This window comes from Lacerta agilis, chromosome 6, assembly GCF_009819535.1.
Source record: "Lacerta agilis isolate rLacAgi1 chromosome 6, rLacAgi1.pri, whole genome shotgun sequence".
Taxonomy (NCBI): domain Eukaryota; kingdom Metazoa; phylum Chordata; class Lepidosauria; order Squamata; family Lacertidae; genus Lacerta; species Lacerta agilis.
The window spans coordinates 91,846,461-91,862,858 of NC_046317.1; the positions used below are offsets into that span (position 1 = coordinate 91,846,461).

The 16,398-nt window shown below is 51.7% G+C and overlaps 1 protein-coding gene across 1 annotated transcript; it reads right to left on the minus strand.

Moving 5' to 3' along the window:
* Positions 1–319: 319 nt before the first annotated feature.
* Positions 320–1,553, minus strand: SOX12 (SRY-box transcription factor 12). The gene has a single exon (XM_033151051.1). The coding sequence runs from the start codon at positions 1,495–1,497 to the stop codon at positions 508–510; it is 990 nt and encodes a 329-aa protein (XP_033006942.1). The 5' UTR covers positions 1,498–1,553; the 3' UTR covers positions 320–507.
* Between the last annotated feature and the right edge of the window lie 14,845 nt (positions 1,554–16,398).

The following is a 16,398-nucleotide window of genomic DNA, read 5'->3' on the forward strand; positions in this document are numbered from 1 at the left end:
CTGCAAGAGGAGCAGGAGCCTAAAGGAAGGAGCGTGGGCAAGAAGGAGAGGAGAGGAATGGATCGGTGTGGAAGCTGAGATGGGTGGGGGGGTACCTCCGCCTTGGATGGCGGAGGAGCTGGGAAGCAGCTGCGAGGAGGAAGAGGCGGGGGGGGGAGAGAGACGGCTGGAGAGGCTTGCAATGGGGGGAAAAAACCTGATTAGACAGTCAAATTTCATGGGTAAATAGACACTGCATGGAGCCCGGATCCCTCCGTGGCTCGTGGGGGCGAGATGAGATGAGGACCCCAGCCCCGGCACGCCAGCCCCGCCAAGCCGGAGGACGCCGGCAAAGTGGGTGTGTGCCGAGCGGGGGATGGGCTGATGGAGAGCTCGCCTTTGAATTCAGCCAAGGCAAGAAAATGGAGATACCTGATTCCTGCATGTAAACAGCTGGGTTTCTTTTTTCTTTTCTTTTTTTTGAGACAACCTGATTGCGGAGAAGTGAGAGTTTACCTGGCTGGGGATTCAGTACGTGAAGACCAAGTCTGAGATGCTGGACATCAGCCAGTCCCCAGCTATCATCTCAGTCACCTCCGGGGTGCAATAATCCGGGAACTCAAAGTGAGACGTGGCGCCCAGGGGGAAGAGGTCCAGGTCTTTGTCGAAGACGGACCAGTCCGGTGTCCCACAGGGCGTGTTCGGCTGGGCTCGGGCGGGAAGGAAGCTCAAGAGCTCTTCTTCAAACTCTTCGTCCGATGAGGCGAAGGAAGACAGCGGAGACCGGGCGGACGCCGGGGAAGGGATCTCCGAAGACCTTGCCTGGTCCGAAAAGGGCTTGGCGGTGGCAGCAGCAACAACAGCACCAACCTCGTGGTCCTTTGGGTCGCCAGGACTGCCCACCCACGCTCCTTTCTCGCCGCTCGCCGGCAGCACGTGCCAGAACTCTTTGCCGGGAGTTTTGGGGCCGTCGTCAAACGGCGCCTCCATCAGCCGCGCTTCCAGCGGGTCGCCGTCCAGCTCGGGCGTCGTGCGTCCCTCCTGGCTGCCACTGCCGCTGCCACCCTGCTTTGAGGGCTGCCTTCTGCCGGACGCCACCCTCCCGAGGACGGAGGGCTTGATCTTGACCTGGACCCTAGGGCGGGACTTAGCAGTGCCCGCCTTGCCCTTCTTCCTGGGCCGGTACTTGTAGTCTGGGTAGTCAGCCATGTGCTTCAATCGCAGCCGCTCTGCCTCCTTGACAAAGGGGATCTTCTCCGAGTCCTGCAGGAGCTGCCATCGCCGTCCGAGGCGCTTGGAGATCTCGGCATTGTGCATGTCCGGCCACTGGTCCATGATTTTCCGCCGCTCGTTCTGTGACCACACCATGAAGGCGTTCATGGGGCGTTTGATGTGCCCGCTGGGAGTCTTGCACCAGCCCGGCTCCCCTTTGGCATCCTTCAGCAGCAGGGCATCCTTGGGGCACACCTCCCGCTTGCCCTCCGACCCCCGGCTCCGCACGCTCCTCTGCTGGACCATCCTTCCCCCCTCGTCTTCCACGTTCCAGGCTCTGAGCCCCGGGTTATTTTCTCATCATCCGGCAAGGGGTGGGCGGATCTGCCGCTCGCTTGTCCGTGTGGGAGAGCTTCTCTCTTTCTCTCTCTCTCTCTCTCTCTTCCCCCACACCCACCCTGGCTGCCGGCGAGCTCTGCCCGGGCGTCCACGCCCCCCTTTTAACTCAGTCACTGAAGCAGCTGGCTGGCAAATTGACAGAAGTCGTTGTGGCACCTCGGCTGGGCAAGTGCCGTGCTTTCCGCAGGCGCCAGACGAGCGGCGAAGGGAGCCGGGCCGGCGGGGGAGAGAAAGAAAGAAAGACAGAGAGAGAGGGAGAGAGAGAAGAGGGGTGCTCTTTGGCAAGAAAAAGCCGGCCAGAGGGCAGGAAGGGGTGGGCGGGCGTCAGCTTCAGGCCAGGGAGCCCTCTGGGGTGCCTTGAAGAAGAGTCACGCCTTCTCTGCTCAGCCGCTGAGCTTTCAGGGCAAGACCTGAGAACGAAGGAAGGAAGGGAACGGCAGAGGGTCGGTCTTTTGCCCCTCGGGTGCCCTCCACGCCTCTCTCTCTCTCTCTCTTTCCCGAGCCAGCCAGCTCACGCCCACCCCTCTCGCTGGCTCCTCTCGGCTGCCTTCTCTTATAGCCCATCCCCGCCGACAGCCCCCTCCTCCTCCTCCTCCTCCTCCTCTTTCCCCCCTCCCAGACGTGCCCCTCCCTTCCTGCACAGTCTAGGGGCTGCTGCACAGCACACATTGCTCGCTCAGAGTAAACACCCAGGTGCTCATTCTGTCAATGGGAGGCCCCGCCCACCCGGGGACGTCATTGGTTGCGGGGCAGGAATGGAGCATTAGCATCCCCCAATAGGGGCGCAACAGGGAAGGAGTTGCTGGAGAGAATGTCAAAAAACTTTCTCTCCTCCCGCCACCATCCTCAGCACAGACCCACCCACCCCCCAGCCCACCCAGGGCATATCTGTTACCTGAGACCGGACCCCCCACCCACGCTCCCTGTGCTACCTCTCCCCCCCCCCCCAGGATTGACCCAAGGCAGGGGGTTTAATCGCCAGGCGTTTCCTGTGCCACTGTCTGGCTTTCTGTTCCCATCAAGTTCACAGGCAAACCTAGTTTTGTTCTGCAGGGAAAAGAGAAAGGAGTTTTTGCAAAAGAAATATTTCGGATTCCTCAGCGTCAGGAAAGTGTGTGCAAATACGCTCTGCGTTTGTGTGTGTGTTTGGAGGAATGGATCGAGAGAGAGAAAAGAGGATGTTTTAAACCTCGACCCAAGACCATGCGGGCGAACGCCAACTTTCCAACCGGCTCGCGCGGCAGCGCTGCAAAACGATGCCTGCCGATGCAGCGGCTGTTAAAAGGCAGAGTTGCAGAGGTCAGCGGGGAAGTTGGCAGTCCCTGTGCACCTGGGAGTTTTCAGGATAGTGTTTGGTCAGCTGGGCACAGGAGATTCAGAATCCAGGTCAGGGGGCCAGCAACCTCTCTTCCTACACCCAACGCAAGACACCAAGTTAGTGTTAGGATTCTGTGACAGGCACAAGTCGAGGGGACGCCAAAGGCCATCTGGCTCATCCTTCCTGTGCCCACAGGTCAGTCTGTTCAACCCACAATGTGACATGTGGCAATCATGAGCTCCTTTCCTCCCCCGAAGTGTAAATGCTAATTTGGCCTTTTTTAAACTGCTTGCACTTTCAGAAGAGCCATAGCTCAGTGGCAGAGCATCCATCTTGCAAGCAGAATCATAGAATCATCATCATCATCATCATCATCATCATCATCATCATCTACTATACCCCGCCCATCTTAGAGTTGGAAGGGACCCCCCAGGGCCATTTAGACCAATCCTCTGCAATGCAGGAATCTCAGCTAAAGCATCCATGGCAGATGACCATCCAACCTCTGCTTAAAAACCTCCAAGGAAGGTCTCAGGTTTAATCCCCAGCATCTCCAGGTATGCTTGGGGGAATCTCCTACCTGAAACCCTGGAGAGCTGCTGCCAGTCAGTGTGGACAATACTGAGAGGCCCCCAAGGGCCTGACTCAGTAGAAGGCAGCTTCTAATGCTCCTAGGAAGCTTTACGGTTCACTTTGATAATGGCACTCACCACACAACGCTGCGTTTTATGATCTTCAAGGCTCTTCACCTACATTACCCTGACAACAGCCCTGTAAGGAAGGCCGGCATCAAAGCTGTAGAAAGTGGCCGAGAGACAGCGGCTTTCCTATGGCAACATTTAAACCAGTGGTGGCATCCTGACTCACAGCTCCCGCTCTTAACCGCTGCTCTTCAAGTGCTCTCGCCGCAGAAACAAGAAATGGGAAAGGTAGTATGGTGTGGTGGTTAATGTGTCGGACAAAGACCTGGGAGACCAGGGTTCGAATCCCCACTCGAAGCTCACTGGGTGACCTTGAGCCAATCCTTGCCCCTCTCAGCCAACCCTGCCTCGCAGGGTTGTAGCGGGGATTAAATGAGGAGTGGGGGGGGGGGGCGAGAACCACATAAACTGCCTTGGGCTCCTTGCAGGAAAAGGGGAGACGTAAATGCCACAAATAAATAAAACAATACATAAACAGCTCAGTTGGTTACAGTGTGGTACTGATAATGCCATGGTTGCAGGTTTGATCCCCTTATGGGACAGCAGCATATTCCTTCATTGCAGGGGGTTGGACTAGATGACCCTCGGGGTCCCTTCCCGCTCTACAATTCTATGAAAACTGGCGCTCTCTAGATGTTGTGGACTACAACTCCCATCAGCCCCCTCTTCAACTCCCATCACCCCCTTTTGGGCAAAAAAAAATGAAAGGCACAAATACAGGATGGGTGACACCTGGCTTGAGAGCAGTACATGTGAAAAGGATCTAGGAGTCTTAGTAGACCATCAACTTGACATGAGTCAACAGTGTGATGCAGCAGCTAAAAAAGCCAATGCAATTCTGGGCTGCATCAATAGGAGTATAGCATCTAGATCAAGGGAGGTAATAGTACCACTGTATTCCGCTCTGGTCAGACCTCACCTGGAATACTGTGTCCAGTTCTGGGCACCACAGTTCAAGAAGGATACTGACAAGCTGGAACGTGTCCAGATGAGGGCAACCAAAATGGTCAAAGGCCTGGAAACGATGCCTTATGAGGAACGGCTTAGGGAGCTGGAGAAGAGAAGGTTAAGGGGTGATATGATAGCCATGATCAAATATATAAAAGGATGTCATATAGAGGAGGGAGAAAGGTTGTTTTCTGCTGCTCCAGAGAAGCGGACACGGGGCAATGGATTCAAACTACAAGAAAGAAGATTCCACCTAAACATTAGGAAGAACTTCCTGACAGTGAGAGCTGTTCGGCAGTGGAATTTGCTGCCAAGGAGTGTGGTGGAGTCTCCTTCTTTGGAGGTCTTTAAGCAGAGGCTTGACAGCCATCTGTCAGGAATGCTTTGATGGTGTTTCCTGCTTGGCAGGGGGTTGGACTGGATGGCCCTTGTGGTCTCTTCCAACTCTAGGATTCTAGGATTCTATGATTCTTCCAGCCATCCCAGTTGAGGGAGCCTGGCCTGGTTAGACAAACAGAATGGCCCTAATTTAAGGCAGGCTTCCTTTGTTCCCAGGAAAGACAAAGACAGAGAGCCAAGAATCCAAGAGCTCAAGTTCGGCAACCTTTACCATCCCTGTCTTCATTCACAAAAGTATTCCCCAAGTCACCCAGCACGTGTGCAGCCATCAGACTGCGGAAAAAGCTGTCAATTTTGATGGTTATTTTATATTTTCATTTGTTTGCATTTAAACGCCCCCCCCCCAACGAGCTCAAGGTGACACAAATGGTTCTCCTCGTTTAAGCCCCACAACAGCTCTGCGAGGCAGACTGGGCTGAGAGGCAATGGTTGGCTTAAAGTCATGCAGTCTGATTCGTGTCCAAATGAGGATTCGAACTCTGCTCTCCCAGGTTGACACTCTAACCACTACACACCATGCTGCCTCTGAGGTTAGGCTTGGGGTCCTCAATGTGACATCTTCAGATGATCCTCTTGGCACCCACCAAGGCCCTTCCTGCGCCTCCCATTTAAAACAAAAACAAAAACAAAAAAACTAGGGAGTTTGGCTTCTTTTAGCTGTTTGGTTGGGAGGGCTACCTGTTTTTGTGGGGGCTGGATGTCTGGGTTTTTTTTTCCTGTGTTGTATTTGTGCTGGGGAAAGTTTAGGTGTTTTGCTTGTTGTTTGGGGAGGGGAAGGTTCTGAGCATTCCCAGTTTTTCTTCTGTGAAATGGGTATTTTCGTGGTGCCCACACTGGATTTCCAAAGGGGTCCCTGGGCTGGAAATGGCTGCGATGCCCCCTCCCCACCCAAGTACTTGTGAAAATGCCTCTACCTTGCAATCTTTATTGCTGAAACCAATAAAAGCAATAAATTGCTTGCCCCATGTCTCCAGGCAAGGAGGGTTGTTAATGGCTCCAGAGGGGACTTCTATTCAGAGTCCCTCAGAGTCATTGTGTTTCAAATGACTAAACCACCCCTGCCCCCCCCCCCCCCACAAAACAGGCCAGCCAGATTCTTTCCTTTTGCAAGGCTAGTATAAATCACAAAACCTTACCTGTTCTGTCCCGGTTCTGACACCATTCCACTGGGTTTTCTCCCGAAAATGCAGCAGATACGCGAATATCCGTCTCCCAAACAGCATCCCCTGCCCACCTCAGACTGGATTGTTGCAGCAGTACTGTGGCAGAGGGTGCTAGAGACAGCAAAAGAAAGAGGAACCTCCACTCTTAGAGGCAGTATACCTCCATATAGGTAAAGGTAAAGGCAAAAGGACCCCTGACCATTAGGTCCAGTCGTGTCCGACTCTGGGGTTGCGGCGCTCATCTCGTGTTAATGGCCGAGGGAGCCAGTGTACAGCTTCCAGGTCATGTGGCCAACATGACAAAGCCGCTTCTGGCAAACCAGAGCAGCGCACGGAAACGCCGTTTACCTTCCTGCCGGAGCGGTACCTATTTATCTACTTGCACTTTGACAGGCTTTCGAACTGCTAGGTGATCAGGAGCTGGGACTGAGCAAAGGGAGCTCATCTCATCTGATCAGCAAGCCCTAGGCTCTGTGGTTTAACCCACAGCGCCACCTGGGAAATGCTATAGAACATGGGTAGGCAAACTAAGGCCTGGGGGCCGGATCCGGCCCAATCACTTTCTAAATCCGGCCCCGGGCCTAGACGGTCCAAGAATCAGCATGTTTTCACATGAGTAGAATGTGTCCTTTTATTTAAAATGCATCTCTGGGTTATTTGTGGGGCATAGGAATTCGTTCATTTTCTTCCCCAAAATATAGTCCAGCCACCCACAAGGTCTGAGGGACAGTGGAGCGGCCCCCTGCTGAAAAAGTTTGCTGGCGCCTGCTATAGAATTTGGGCGGCCACCACTTTAAAGGCCCTGCGAAGCTCAGGAGCAAGGCAGTGGGTTGGGTGTTGCTGGAAATAAAACGCTGGGCTAGAGGGACCCCCTGATCCCGGGGGTGCCAACCATTTTAGGCCCATGGGCACATTGGGATTTGAGTAAGGTGTCCATGGTACCATTGTGCCCACAGTGACCGGGTCAGCAACCCCGACATTTCTGATCCATCAATGCAATATTCTCAACTGCAACCTTAGAATCGTAGAGTTGGAAGGGACCTTGAGGATCATCCAGTCCAACCCTCTGCAATGCAGGAATATGCAGCCAGGGATCAAACCTGCAACCTTGGCATTATCAGCACCATGCTCAATATTGGAGAGGCAGAACTGGGATGTTTGGGTCACTGGCAGAAACAAGTGATGTTCAGGAAGTGAAAGATAAGATTGCCATTATTATTATTTTTTGCATCTGGAAGGGCCCCTGTCTCATAGCAGCAGCCAATCAGATGCCTCTCTCCCCCCCCCAAAAAAATAGTGAAAATACATATTTACTGACATACACACAGACCTGGTAGATTTGATTGGGGCGCAGTTGACTCAGAGCTTCCCCTTCAGTTCACGCCCCCCTCTAAACTACAAATCTAAAGCCGTATCAAACCACTTTAAACCAACATGGATTGCCCCAAGAGAATCCTGGGAGCTGTAGTTTGTTCAGGGCGCTGAGAGTGCATGGAGACCCCTTTTCCCTTAGCAGAGCTACAGTTCCCAGAGTTCCCTACAAGGAAGGACTGCTAGTTAAAAACCGCCCTGAATTGCAGCTGAGCTCTGTAAGGGAGAATAGGGGCGTCTCCTCAGAACTCTCTACACCTTTAAGAAACTACAGTTCCCAGGATCCTTTGGCTAAAATGATAGGAAACTGCTTTAAATGCATAGTGCAGAAGGAGCATCTTGCGGCAAAGGTTTTTGCTCAGCTGTGCCCCAGGTCCACCTTCGCCAATCTGGTGCTACAACTCCCAGCAGCCTTAGCCAGCGTGTCTGTAGTCTGTCCGGGGGTGGGTGGGGGGCGCACCAGGTTACCCTAGGTGGCTCCCCAGACATACCTCCATCCTTGCTTCTCTTCTTGCATCCTGAGTGCCCCCAGATCTTGCATTCAGAGTCTTCCGGTCCTCGCATAGCTCCGTGCCCCTCCTTGCCGCAGCCCAAACTGGCTTTCCTCGCCTGGTCCTGGTCAGACCGAAGCCTAGCTCTCTCGCCCCCCCCCCCATCAAACTTCCAGCCGAGGACAGCAAAAGAGTCACTGGCTGCAACTTTTGCAGACAGCAAAAAAAAGTTGACTTCTTACTGCTCCCTTTGCAGAGATGTTGGGTGGAGATTTCTTCCTGAAATCTCCACCCACTTGCTGCCACTAATTCACCCCTGCTAGGTGCAAGCCCCCGGGGGCCAATATGTGGCCAGCTAGCCACCAATTTGTCCATGGCACCCACCCATGCTTTCAGACTGTTGGGCAACCTACAAAAGCAAGCTGTTTTAGCAGCTCCTTGCATTTGCATGCCTAAAGGTGTGGAATTGCAAATATCCGGGCACTTGCTTACAGAAAAGTCAGAAAAGGAATGGAAGTTGCTCCTTGCTGTTTCCACATTTTCAAAGCTGCTCTGGAGATTTGGGCCTTTGTTCCCCTGCTCTTTTGTTCGCTGCAATTGATTTGCAAATCGCTGCTGGCCCTCTCTCTGCAAGCCATATCCTGCTAACCTTGAACAGAGTTTGGCAGCCATTGCCAACCTTTCCCTGGGACGGATTGGGGGGGGGCACCGGGTTGGCACCTTAGTGTTGATCAAACTCCTTTGGCTGGCCCGGCAGAGGAGCTCGGGCGTTGCAAAGGACTGAGCAGAGTTGGAAGAGACCCCATGGGTCATCCACTCCAACCCCCCCCCCAATGACCCAGGCAGTCTTTGCAATGCTAAAATGACTCCCAGGCTGTGCACCTTGTCCTTCAGGGGCGCAGTTACCCCATTCAGGACCAGGGAGTTCCCCCACATCCACCCTGTCTCCCAGAAACAGCACTTCTGTCTTGTTGGGATTCAACCACAATCCGTTCACCGCCGAAATAAATAAATAAGATTGTCCAGTAGCACCTTAGAGACCAACTAAGTATGTTCTGGGTATGGGCTTTCTTGCGCATGCACACTTCTTCAGATACCTTACACACTTCTTCGTATCTGAAGAAGTGTGCATGCACACAAAAGCTTATATACCCAGAACATACTTGGTTGGTCTCTAAGGTGCTACTGGACAATCTTATTTATTTATATTTCAACTGCATCAGACCAACACAGCTACCTACCTGAATCTAGAACCTATTATTAGTAGTTGTAAACTAGTCTGTGATGTTCTGTTTCTGTTTTTGGTTGTTGACTTGAGAATCTAGAACCACTGACCACCATCCATGAAATGAGGTTTCGCCAGGAATGCAGCCTGTGATACATTTGGGACTGTACACCCACAAATCCTATGCTCCATTCATGATTATTCATGCCTCCTGATTAAACATAAGCAATATAAATTAGTTATTTTTTTTATTTATTAATCTCTTTACATGCCACCTTTTATCTAAAGTTCCCAGGCCAGTGTACCACATTAAGGATATGAGTTAGTGAGCATAAAAAACCACAATACAGACCATAATAAAATAATAATAACAACAACAGCCCCCCCCCACGCACACACATTTAACAGGCCATAGATTGTTTAATGGTCAAAGGCCTGGGTAACGAGGGATGTTTTTGCCTAATGTCTAAAGATATGTAATGATGGCACCAGGCGAGCCTTTCTGGGGAGAGCATTCAACAAGTGGGGAGCCACCACAGAAAAGGCCCATTCTCTTGTTGGCACCCCCCGAACCTCTTGGGGAGGGGGGCGTATGACAAGCGCAGGGTCTGGGTTGGTTCATATGGGGAGAGGGGGTCCTTAAGTTATTGGGGTCCTGAGCTGTGTAAGGCTTTGTGGGTCAGGCTTTGAGAGCCAGTGTGGTTAAGAGCGATGGACTTGTAATCTGGTGAACCGGGTTCGCATCTCCGCTCTGCCACATGCAGCTGCTGGGTGACCTTGGGCTAGTCACACTTCTCTGAAGTCTCTCAGCCCCACTCACCTCACAGAGTGTTTGTTGTGGGGGAGGAAGGGAAAGGAGAATGTGAGCCGCTTTGATACTCCTTCGGGTAGTGAAAAGCGGGATATCAAATCCAAACTCCTCCTCTTCTTCTTCTTCTTCTTCTTCTTCTTCTTCTTCGAAATCAGCACTTTGAATTGGGCCTGGAAATTAATTGGCAGCCAATGTAGTCAGGTCAAGATAAACAAATAAGGAGGCAATTGACCTTGCAGTTAGGGAGCCAAGCCCTAGCATGGTCATTGTGTGCCTTTCTGGGTCATTTCCTCTCTCAGCCTCAGTTTTCCCATCTGCAGAATGGGGATAAGAGCTCCCCACCGCACAGGGTGCTGTGAGGCCCAGCACAGCAAAAGGCAACACAGCACACCCTGCAGCTTTTACAGCTCTGTACAACTGAAGTCCCACTAGCGTAAAAACAAAGGTGCAGAAATTGCTCAGGTGTCTTGTTGCCAATTCCCTTCCACTCGCAAAGGGTACCGCGCTGCTTTCTTTCCGCCTCCCTTGTGCTGATGCGTTAAATTCGCCGTCAGAACCACATCCCAAACTTTTTACCAAACACTGCGTTTTGAACCGGGGCAGATTTCTGGTTTCCGTCGGAAACCACCGCCGGAAGCTGCTAAAACTTTGCCCGTCCCTTTTGTCCGCTTGGCTCTCTCACTTTACCAGCCCAGCTCCACTGGTTGGGTTTCCAAAAACCTGCTACTCAATGCGTCCTCTTCCTTTGTAGCCTCAAACTCCAAATTACGGTAGCAACGGGTTGTTTTTTTTTTTTGCAGAACCCGTCTTGGCGGAGGCATGGAGACAAGGGGAAAGAAAACAGCTTGCCATATTTTGTTCTTTATTTATGATGCTTGTTGTTATCTGGGCTTGAGCTTCTCCTCCCTGCACCCCACAGGCATCTTGAAGGAGACAAACAGAAGCAGGGATTACGGGAGCGTGGAGATAGCAGCAGTAGCAGCAGTGCCGGGACTGACAGATGTGTTAACATTAATCATGCCCAACTTAAAAGAGTTGCCTCCTTTTCAGTGATTTGTCTCCGGCTAAGCGTGCTGCTGGCTGCAGGGACACCCAAATGTGGGTGCGGGGAAGGCGCCTGGGTGATGTTGCCTGAGCGACTGGGAGCTTCCTGGGGCAGGTGAGTCTGCCATTGGCTGCTCCGGAGGCGGAGGACTTTCCCGGAGCAGGTGAGGTGCTTATTGGTCGCCCGGGCGACTGCAAGGATGCCGGCTCGGGGGCGCCTCTGATTGGCTGCCGGGCTGAGTGATGGGTTATCCGAGTGTCTCGTCCTGTGGAGGCAGTTTCCGTGGCAACAAGAGTTGCAAAGGAGAACCAGGGGCCTAGGCCGCAATTGGCAGTATTGGAAAGGGGGGTTGGGGGGAGAGAAGATAAAGAATATATGGGAAGGGGGAGAGGGAGAGGGAGGGGTTGCAGGAACCTCTCAAGGCTGCTATCAGCCAGACCTCTGATGATTATATTATTTATTGTCATCTAATAAGGTAACCTGAAATATAACACAGATCTGTATTTGTCTCTCTGGGTAGTAGCTCTGGTTGAGAGCGGGTGCACAACGGCGCAGCAGTAAAACCGCTGGCACATTTGCAAAGCTAAGCAGGGTCCGGAATGGATTCAGGTTGGGCGGGAGACCACATGTTGAGATTCCTGCATTGCAGGGGGTTGGACTAGATGACCCTCGGAGTCCCTACGATTCTATGAATGGCAGCATCTGTGATACTTTCGCACACAGGGCTGGGCAGGGCATAGATCCAGATCTACTGGCAAATTCCTTGGTGGCTTCCCCTAGATCCACGAGGCTTTCTGACCATTGGTTGTTTAACAATAGTGATGACAACGACAAAATGTGTGGTCCCTCTCTATCCCCAGCCCCCCCCCCCAATAAGCTACTGAAATGAAGAGAAGTGAGTGGGGCGGAACCAGGGTGGGTGGGTGTTTATTTATTTAAAATATTGATATGCAACATTTCAGCACCTCTTCTAAAAAGGAAACAATTACTAATAGGTAAATAACTGGGGCGCAAGTGGTGCTGTGGGTTAAACCACAGAGCCTAGGGCTTGCTGATCAGAAGGTCGGCGGTTCGAATCCCCACGACGGGGTGAGCTCCCGTTGCTCAGTCCCAGCTCCTGCCCACCTAGCAGTTCGAAAGCACATCAAACTGCAAGTAGATAAATAGGTACCGCTCCAGCGGGAAGGTTAACGGTGTTTCCGTGCGCTGCTCTGGTTCGCCAGAAGCGGCTTAGTCATGCTGGCCACATGACCCGGAAGCTGTACACCGGCTCCCTCGGCCAGTAAAGCGAGATGAGCGCCGCAACCCCAGAGTCGGACACGACTGGACCTAATGGTCAGGTTTACCTTTACCTCTAAATAACTAGCCTGTGGTTTATGTCTGAAAGGACAGTGGGTTCATTTCTGGGACAAAAAACAAATTCCTGGCCGATTATGCTCAGAGGAACTCTTGTCTTTAATTTCTGTGTGCAGCTGGTGGATCTCACAACCCCGCTAGAAAAAAGCAAGACAGATCATGTTATGTGAAGTCTGCCCAATCCTTATGTGTTGTGCCTTCTGTACAGAGTAGAAAAAATGTCTTTTTTTGCACTGCTTCTGGGTCTAACCCCTTTTGCTAATACAATTTAAAATATTGTTACATGAAATCATGGCCAGTGTCTATATTGCAGCACAAGCCTCCCCATGTCCCGTTGATCTGCCATTTGGGGATAAGGAAACAGACATGCCTTGCAGGGGGGTAGTAAGGGAACGAGGCGTGTGAGGCCTAAACTTGCTGTCCTATGGGGAGAGATGGACCCACACCTGCCCAGTAGTATCGTGGATGTATGCCTGTGTCCCCTCTCTCACCCAATTCATGTCAATGTTCAAGTCTAACAGACCTGCAGCCCGAAGCTCTGGCTGATTGTTTTGACACTGACCCGATGCAGCTGAATTGGAAGATTCAGGACAGAGAAAAGAGAAGCGTTAAACTATGGAACTCCCTCCCACAGGAGGCAGAGATGGCTCCCAACTTGGATGGCTCTAAGAGAGGATAAGGCAAATTCAGGCAGGAGGGGGCTACCCAGAGCCTGCAATCTTCATCTGACGCCCTTGTCAGAGTGCCCTGTCCAATAAGGCGCCCTAGATCAGTGTTTTTCAACCACTGTTCCGTGGCACACTAGTGTGCCGCGAGATGTTGCCTGGTGTGCCGTGGGAAAAATTGTGTTTATTTGATTCCTATTCAAGAGAATTACTTTATATATAGTCAATATAGGCACAGAGTTAAATTTTTTAACATTTTCTAATGGTGGTGTGCCTCGTGATTTTTTTCATAAAACAAGTGTGCCCTTGCCCAAAAAAGGTTGAAAAACACTGCCCTAGATGGCAGTCGGTGGCAGGGTCTTGCCAGTGTTGGCACCCTTGTCACCAGACTGCTGCTACTTTCATGTCTTTCTGGCCCCTGGAGAGTTTTCTCATTTCCCCCAATGAGCACATTGTAACCTTTCGTTTTGCTTCAGCTCTGTTGGGCTTTTTTTGATTCTCTGCTCTATTTACTCTTAGATCTTTTTCAAAATTATCTGATTTGGTGCCTTTAACGCTGTGTTTTGTTTTATTGCATTCGTTGTATTTTTAGCTTGTTATTTATATTCTGCGAGCTGCCTGGAGAACTGCTTGTTATAGAGAAGCCTATAAATAATGGAAGGAAGGAAGTAAATAAGCAAATAAACAGGCCAGTTCCTACAGCTCTGCCTTTTTTATTTTTATTTTCTTAAAAAGCAGTTCCTCAATGTGTAGACGGAAGCAGGACATGCACAGCTTCCCCCCATCTGCTTATTTCTGCGCATCGGTCATCTTCTATTAAAGGCACAAGCGCGGGCCAGGCTTTGGTCAGTTGGCAACCACGCATCAAGGCCAGGGGCAGAGCAAGGGGGCAGGGGGCGGGCTGCCCCAGTTCTAGGGGATTGGGGGTGGCACTTTGGCCACCCCCCTACCCACCCCAGCGCCGAAAGAAGCGGCCGAAAGGGAAAAGGGGGGAAGCAAAACGGCCACGTTCAAACACCCGGTATGCTTCCCTTTTTTCCCCCTGCGCAGGCAGGAGCCGCCGCCTGGCATCCCTGGGGGCGGTGTTGCGCGGTGCACGTGCGTCATGATGTCATGACGCAGGCACACGCCGCGATGCCCTGCCCCCGCGATGCCCTGCCCCTGAGCAAGGCTTTGTTGGAGGAGTTGCACAGACTTTTCATAGAATTGTAGAGTTGGAAGGGACCCCGGGGGTTATCAAATCCAACCCCCCTGCAATGCAATGACAAACCTAGACAGCATCTTAAAAAGCAGAGACATCACCTTGCCGACAAAGGTCTGTATAGTTAAAGCTATGGTTTTCCCAGTAGTGATGTACGGAAGTGAGAGCTGGACCATCAAGAAGGCTGATCGCCGAAGAATTGATGCTTTTGAATTATGGTGCTGGAGGAGACTCTTGAGAGTCCCACGGACTGCAAAAAGATCAAACTTATCCATCCTTAAAGAAATCGGCCCTGAGTGCTCACTGGAAGGACAGATCCTGAAGTTGAGGCTCCAGTACTTTGGTCACCTCATGAGAAGAGAAGACTCCCTGGAAAAGACCGTGATGTTGGGAAAGATGGAGGGCACAAGGAGAAGGGGACGACAGAGGATGAGATGGTTGGACAGTGTTCTCGAAGCTACTAACATGAGTTTGGCCAAACTGCAGGAGGCAGTGGAAGACAGAAGTGCCTGGCGTGCTCTGGTCCATGGGGTCACGAAGAGTCGGACACGACTGAACGACTGAACAACAAAAGCAATGCAATGTGGGGCTCGAACCCACGACCCAGAGATCAAGAGTCTCCTGCTCTACCGGCCCCCTCCTCATTCAATCCCCACAACAACCCGGTGAGGTAGTTCTGACTGAGAGGCAGTAACTGGCCCAAGGTCACCCCTGGTGGTGAGATCTGAACCTTGGTCTCCCTCCCAGGTCCTAGTCTAACCACTATACCACACTGCCTCTTACTGCTACCAATGGGTGGACAGGAAGATATTCACCCTGCCCTACAGCAAGGTTAGTCTTCCTCCACAACATATAGGGACTGATCCCACACCATAAGCTGGAAAGAAGCTTAGCTGTCAGAATTACATGTGAAGGGGGCATTTTTCTTTATAAGCATGCAAAAAAAGAAAGGGGAAAGGGGGGGGGGAGAGGAGCCTGGAGCCTCTTCAGCAAAAATGGTACTTATTGCTATGCAGATATATTCTATATTCCTTTCATTACCATGCTAATTAGTGTTCCTGCCATGGTGTGCCAAGGCAGCTTTCACTAGAGCAAATAGCCCAGCTGAGTTAGATAGAGGGGGGAACAAAGAATTAAGATGATGGAGGAAACTGCCACCCGCCCTGTTCTTTCCTCCTGCTCTGCTGAAAGAAGAAGCCAGAGTTATTCATGCTCCTTGTATCTACGACACAAGTTTAAGGGCAGATAGATTGGCCCTGGAGCTTCCAGGTTCAAGAGCAGTCTACCTCTGGATTACACTCACCAAGGCACAACCAGGGATGGAAGCCTGTAGCGCCCAAGCCCTGCAAGCAAGATTTCTGTGGTGTGGGTGTGTAGAATGCTAGGCTCTGTGCATCTTTGCCAGAAATCTCGGTACATTTTTACGATCCTGGTCAGAGCCAAGTTTAAATGTTTGCATTTCGTGGAATTGTGGAATTGTAGAGTTGGAAGGGATCCCGAGGGTGATAGGTGCCATCTCACGCCGGAGGGACTTCAGCTTTGCCCATTGGTGAATCAATATGGCTTGTTGTTGTTGTTCAGTCGTTAAGTCGTGTCCGACTCTTCGTGACCCCACGGACCAGAGCACGCCAGGCACGCCTATCCTTCACTGCCTATGGCTAACCTGATTCAAAAACACCCACTTACCCCACTCACACATGAAAACTAAGTCCATCATAGCCAAATCACCAAGCAACCACACCCTAGCCCGAACACAAGAGCCCTGTCCCCTCCTGGGGTTCCCAGCAACTGGTGCTCAGAAGCACATGTTGTTGTTGTTCAGTCGTTCAGTCGTGTCCGACTCTTCGTGACCCCATGGACCAGAGCACGCCAGGCACACCTATCCTTCACTGCCTCCCGCAGTTTGGCCAAACTCATGCCGGTTGCCTCGAGAACACTGTCCAACCATCTCATCCTCTGCCGTCCCCTTCTCCTTGTGACCTCCATCTTTCCCAACATCAGGGTCTTTTCCAGGGAGTCTTCTCTTCTCATGAGGTGGCCAAAGTACTGGAGTCTCAACTTCAGGATCTCTCCTTCCAGTGAGCCCTCAGGGCTGATTTCTTTAAGGATGGATA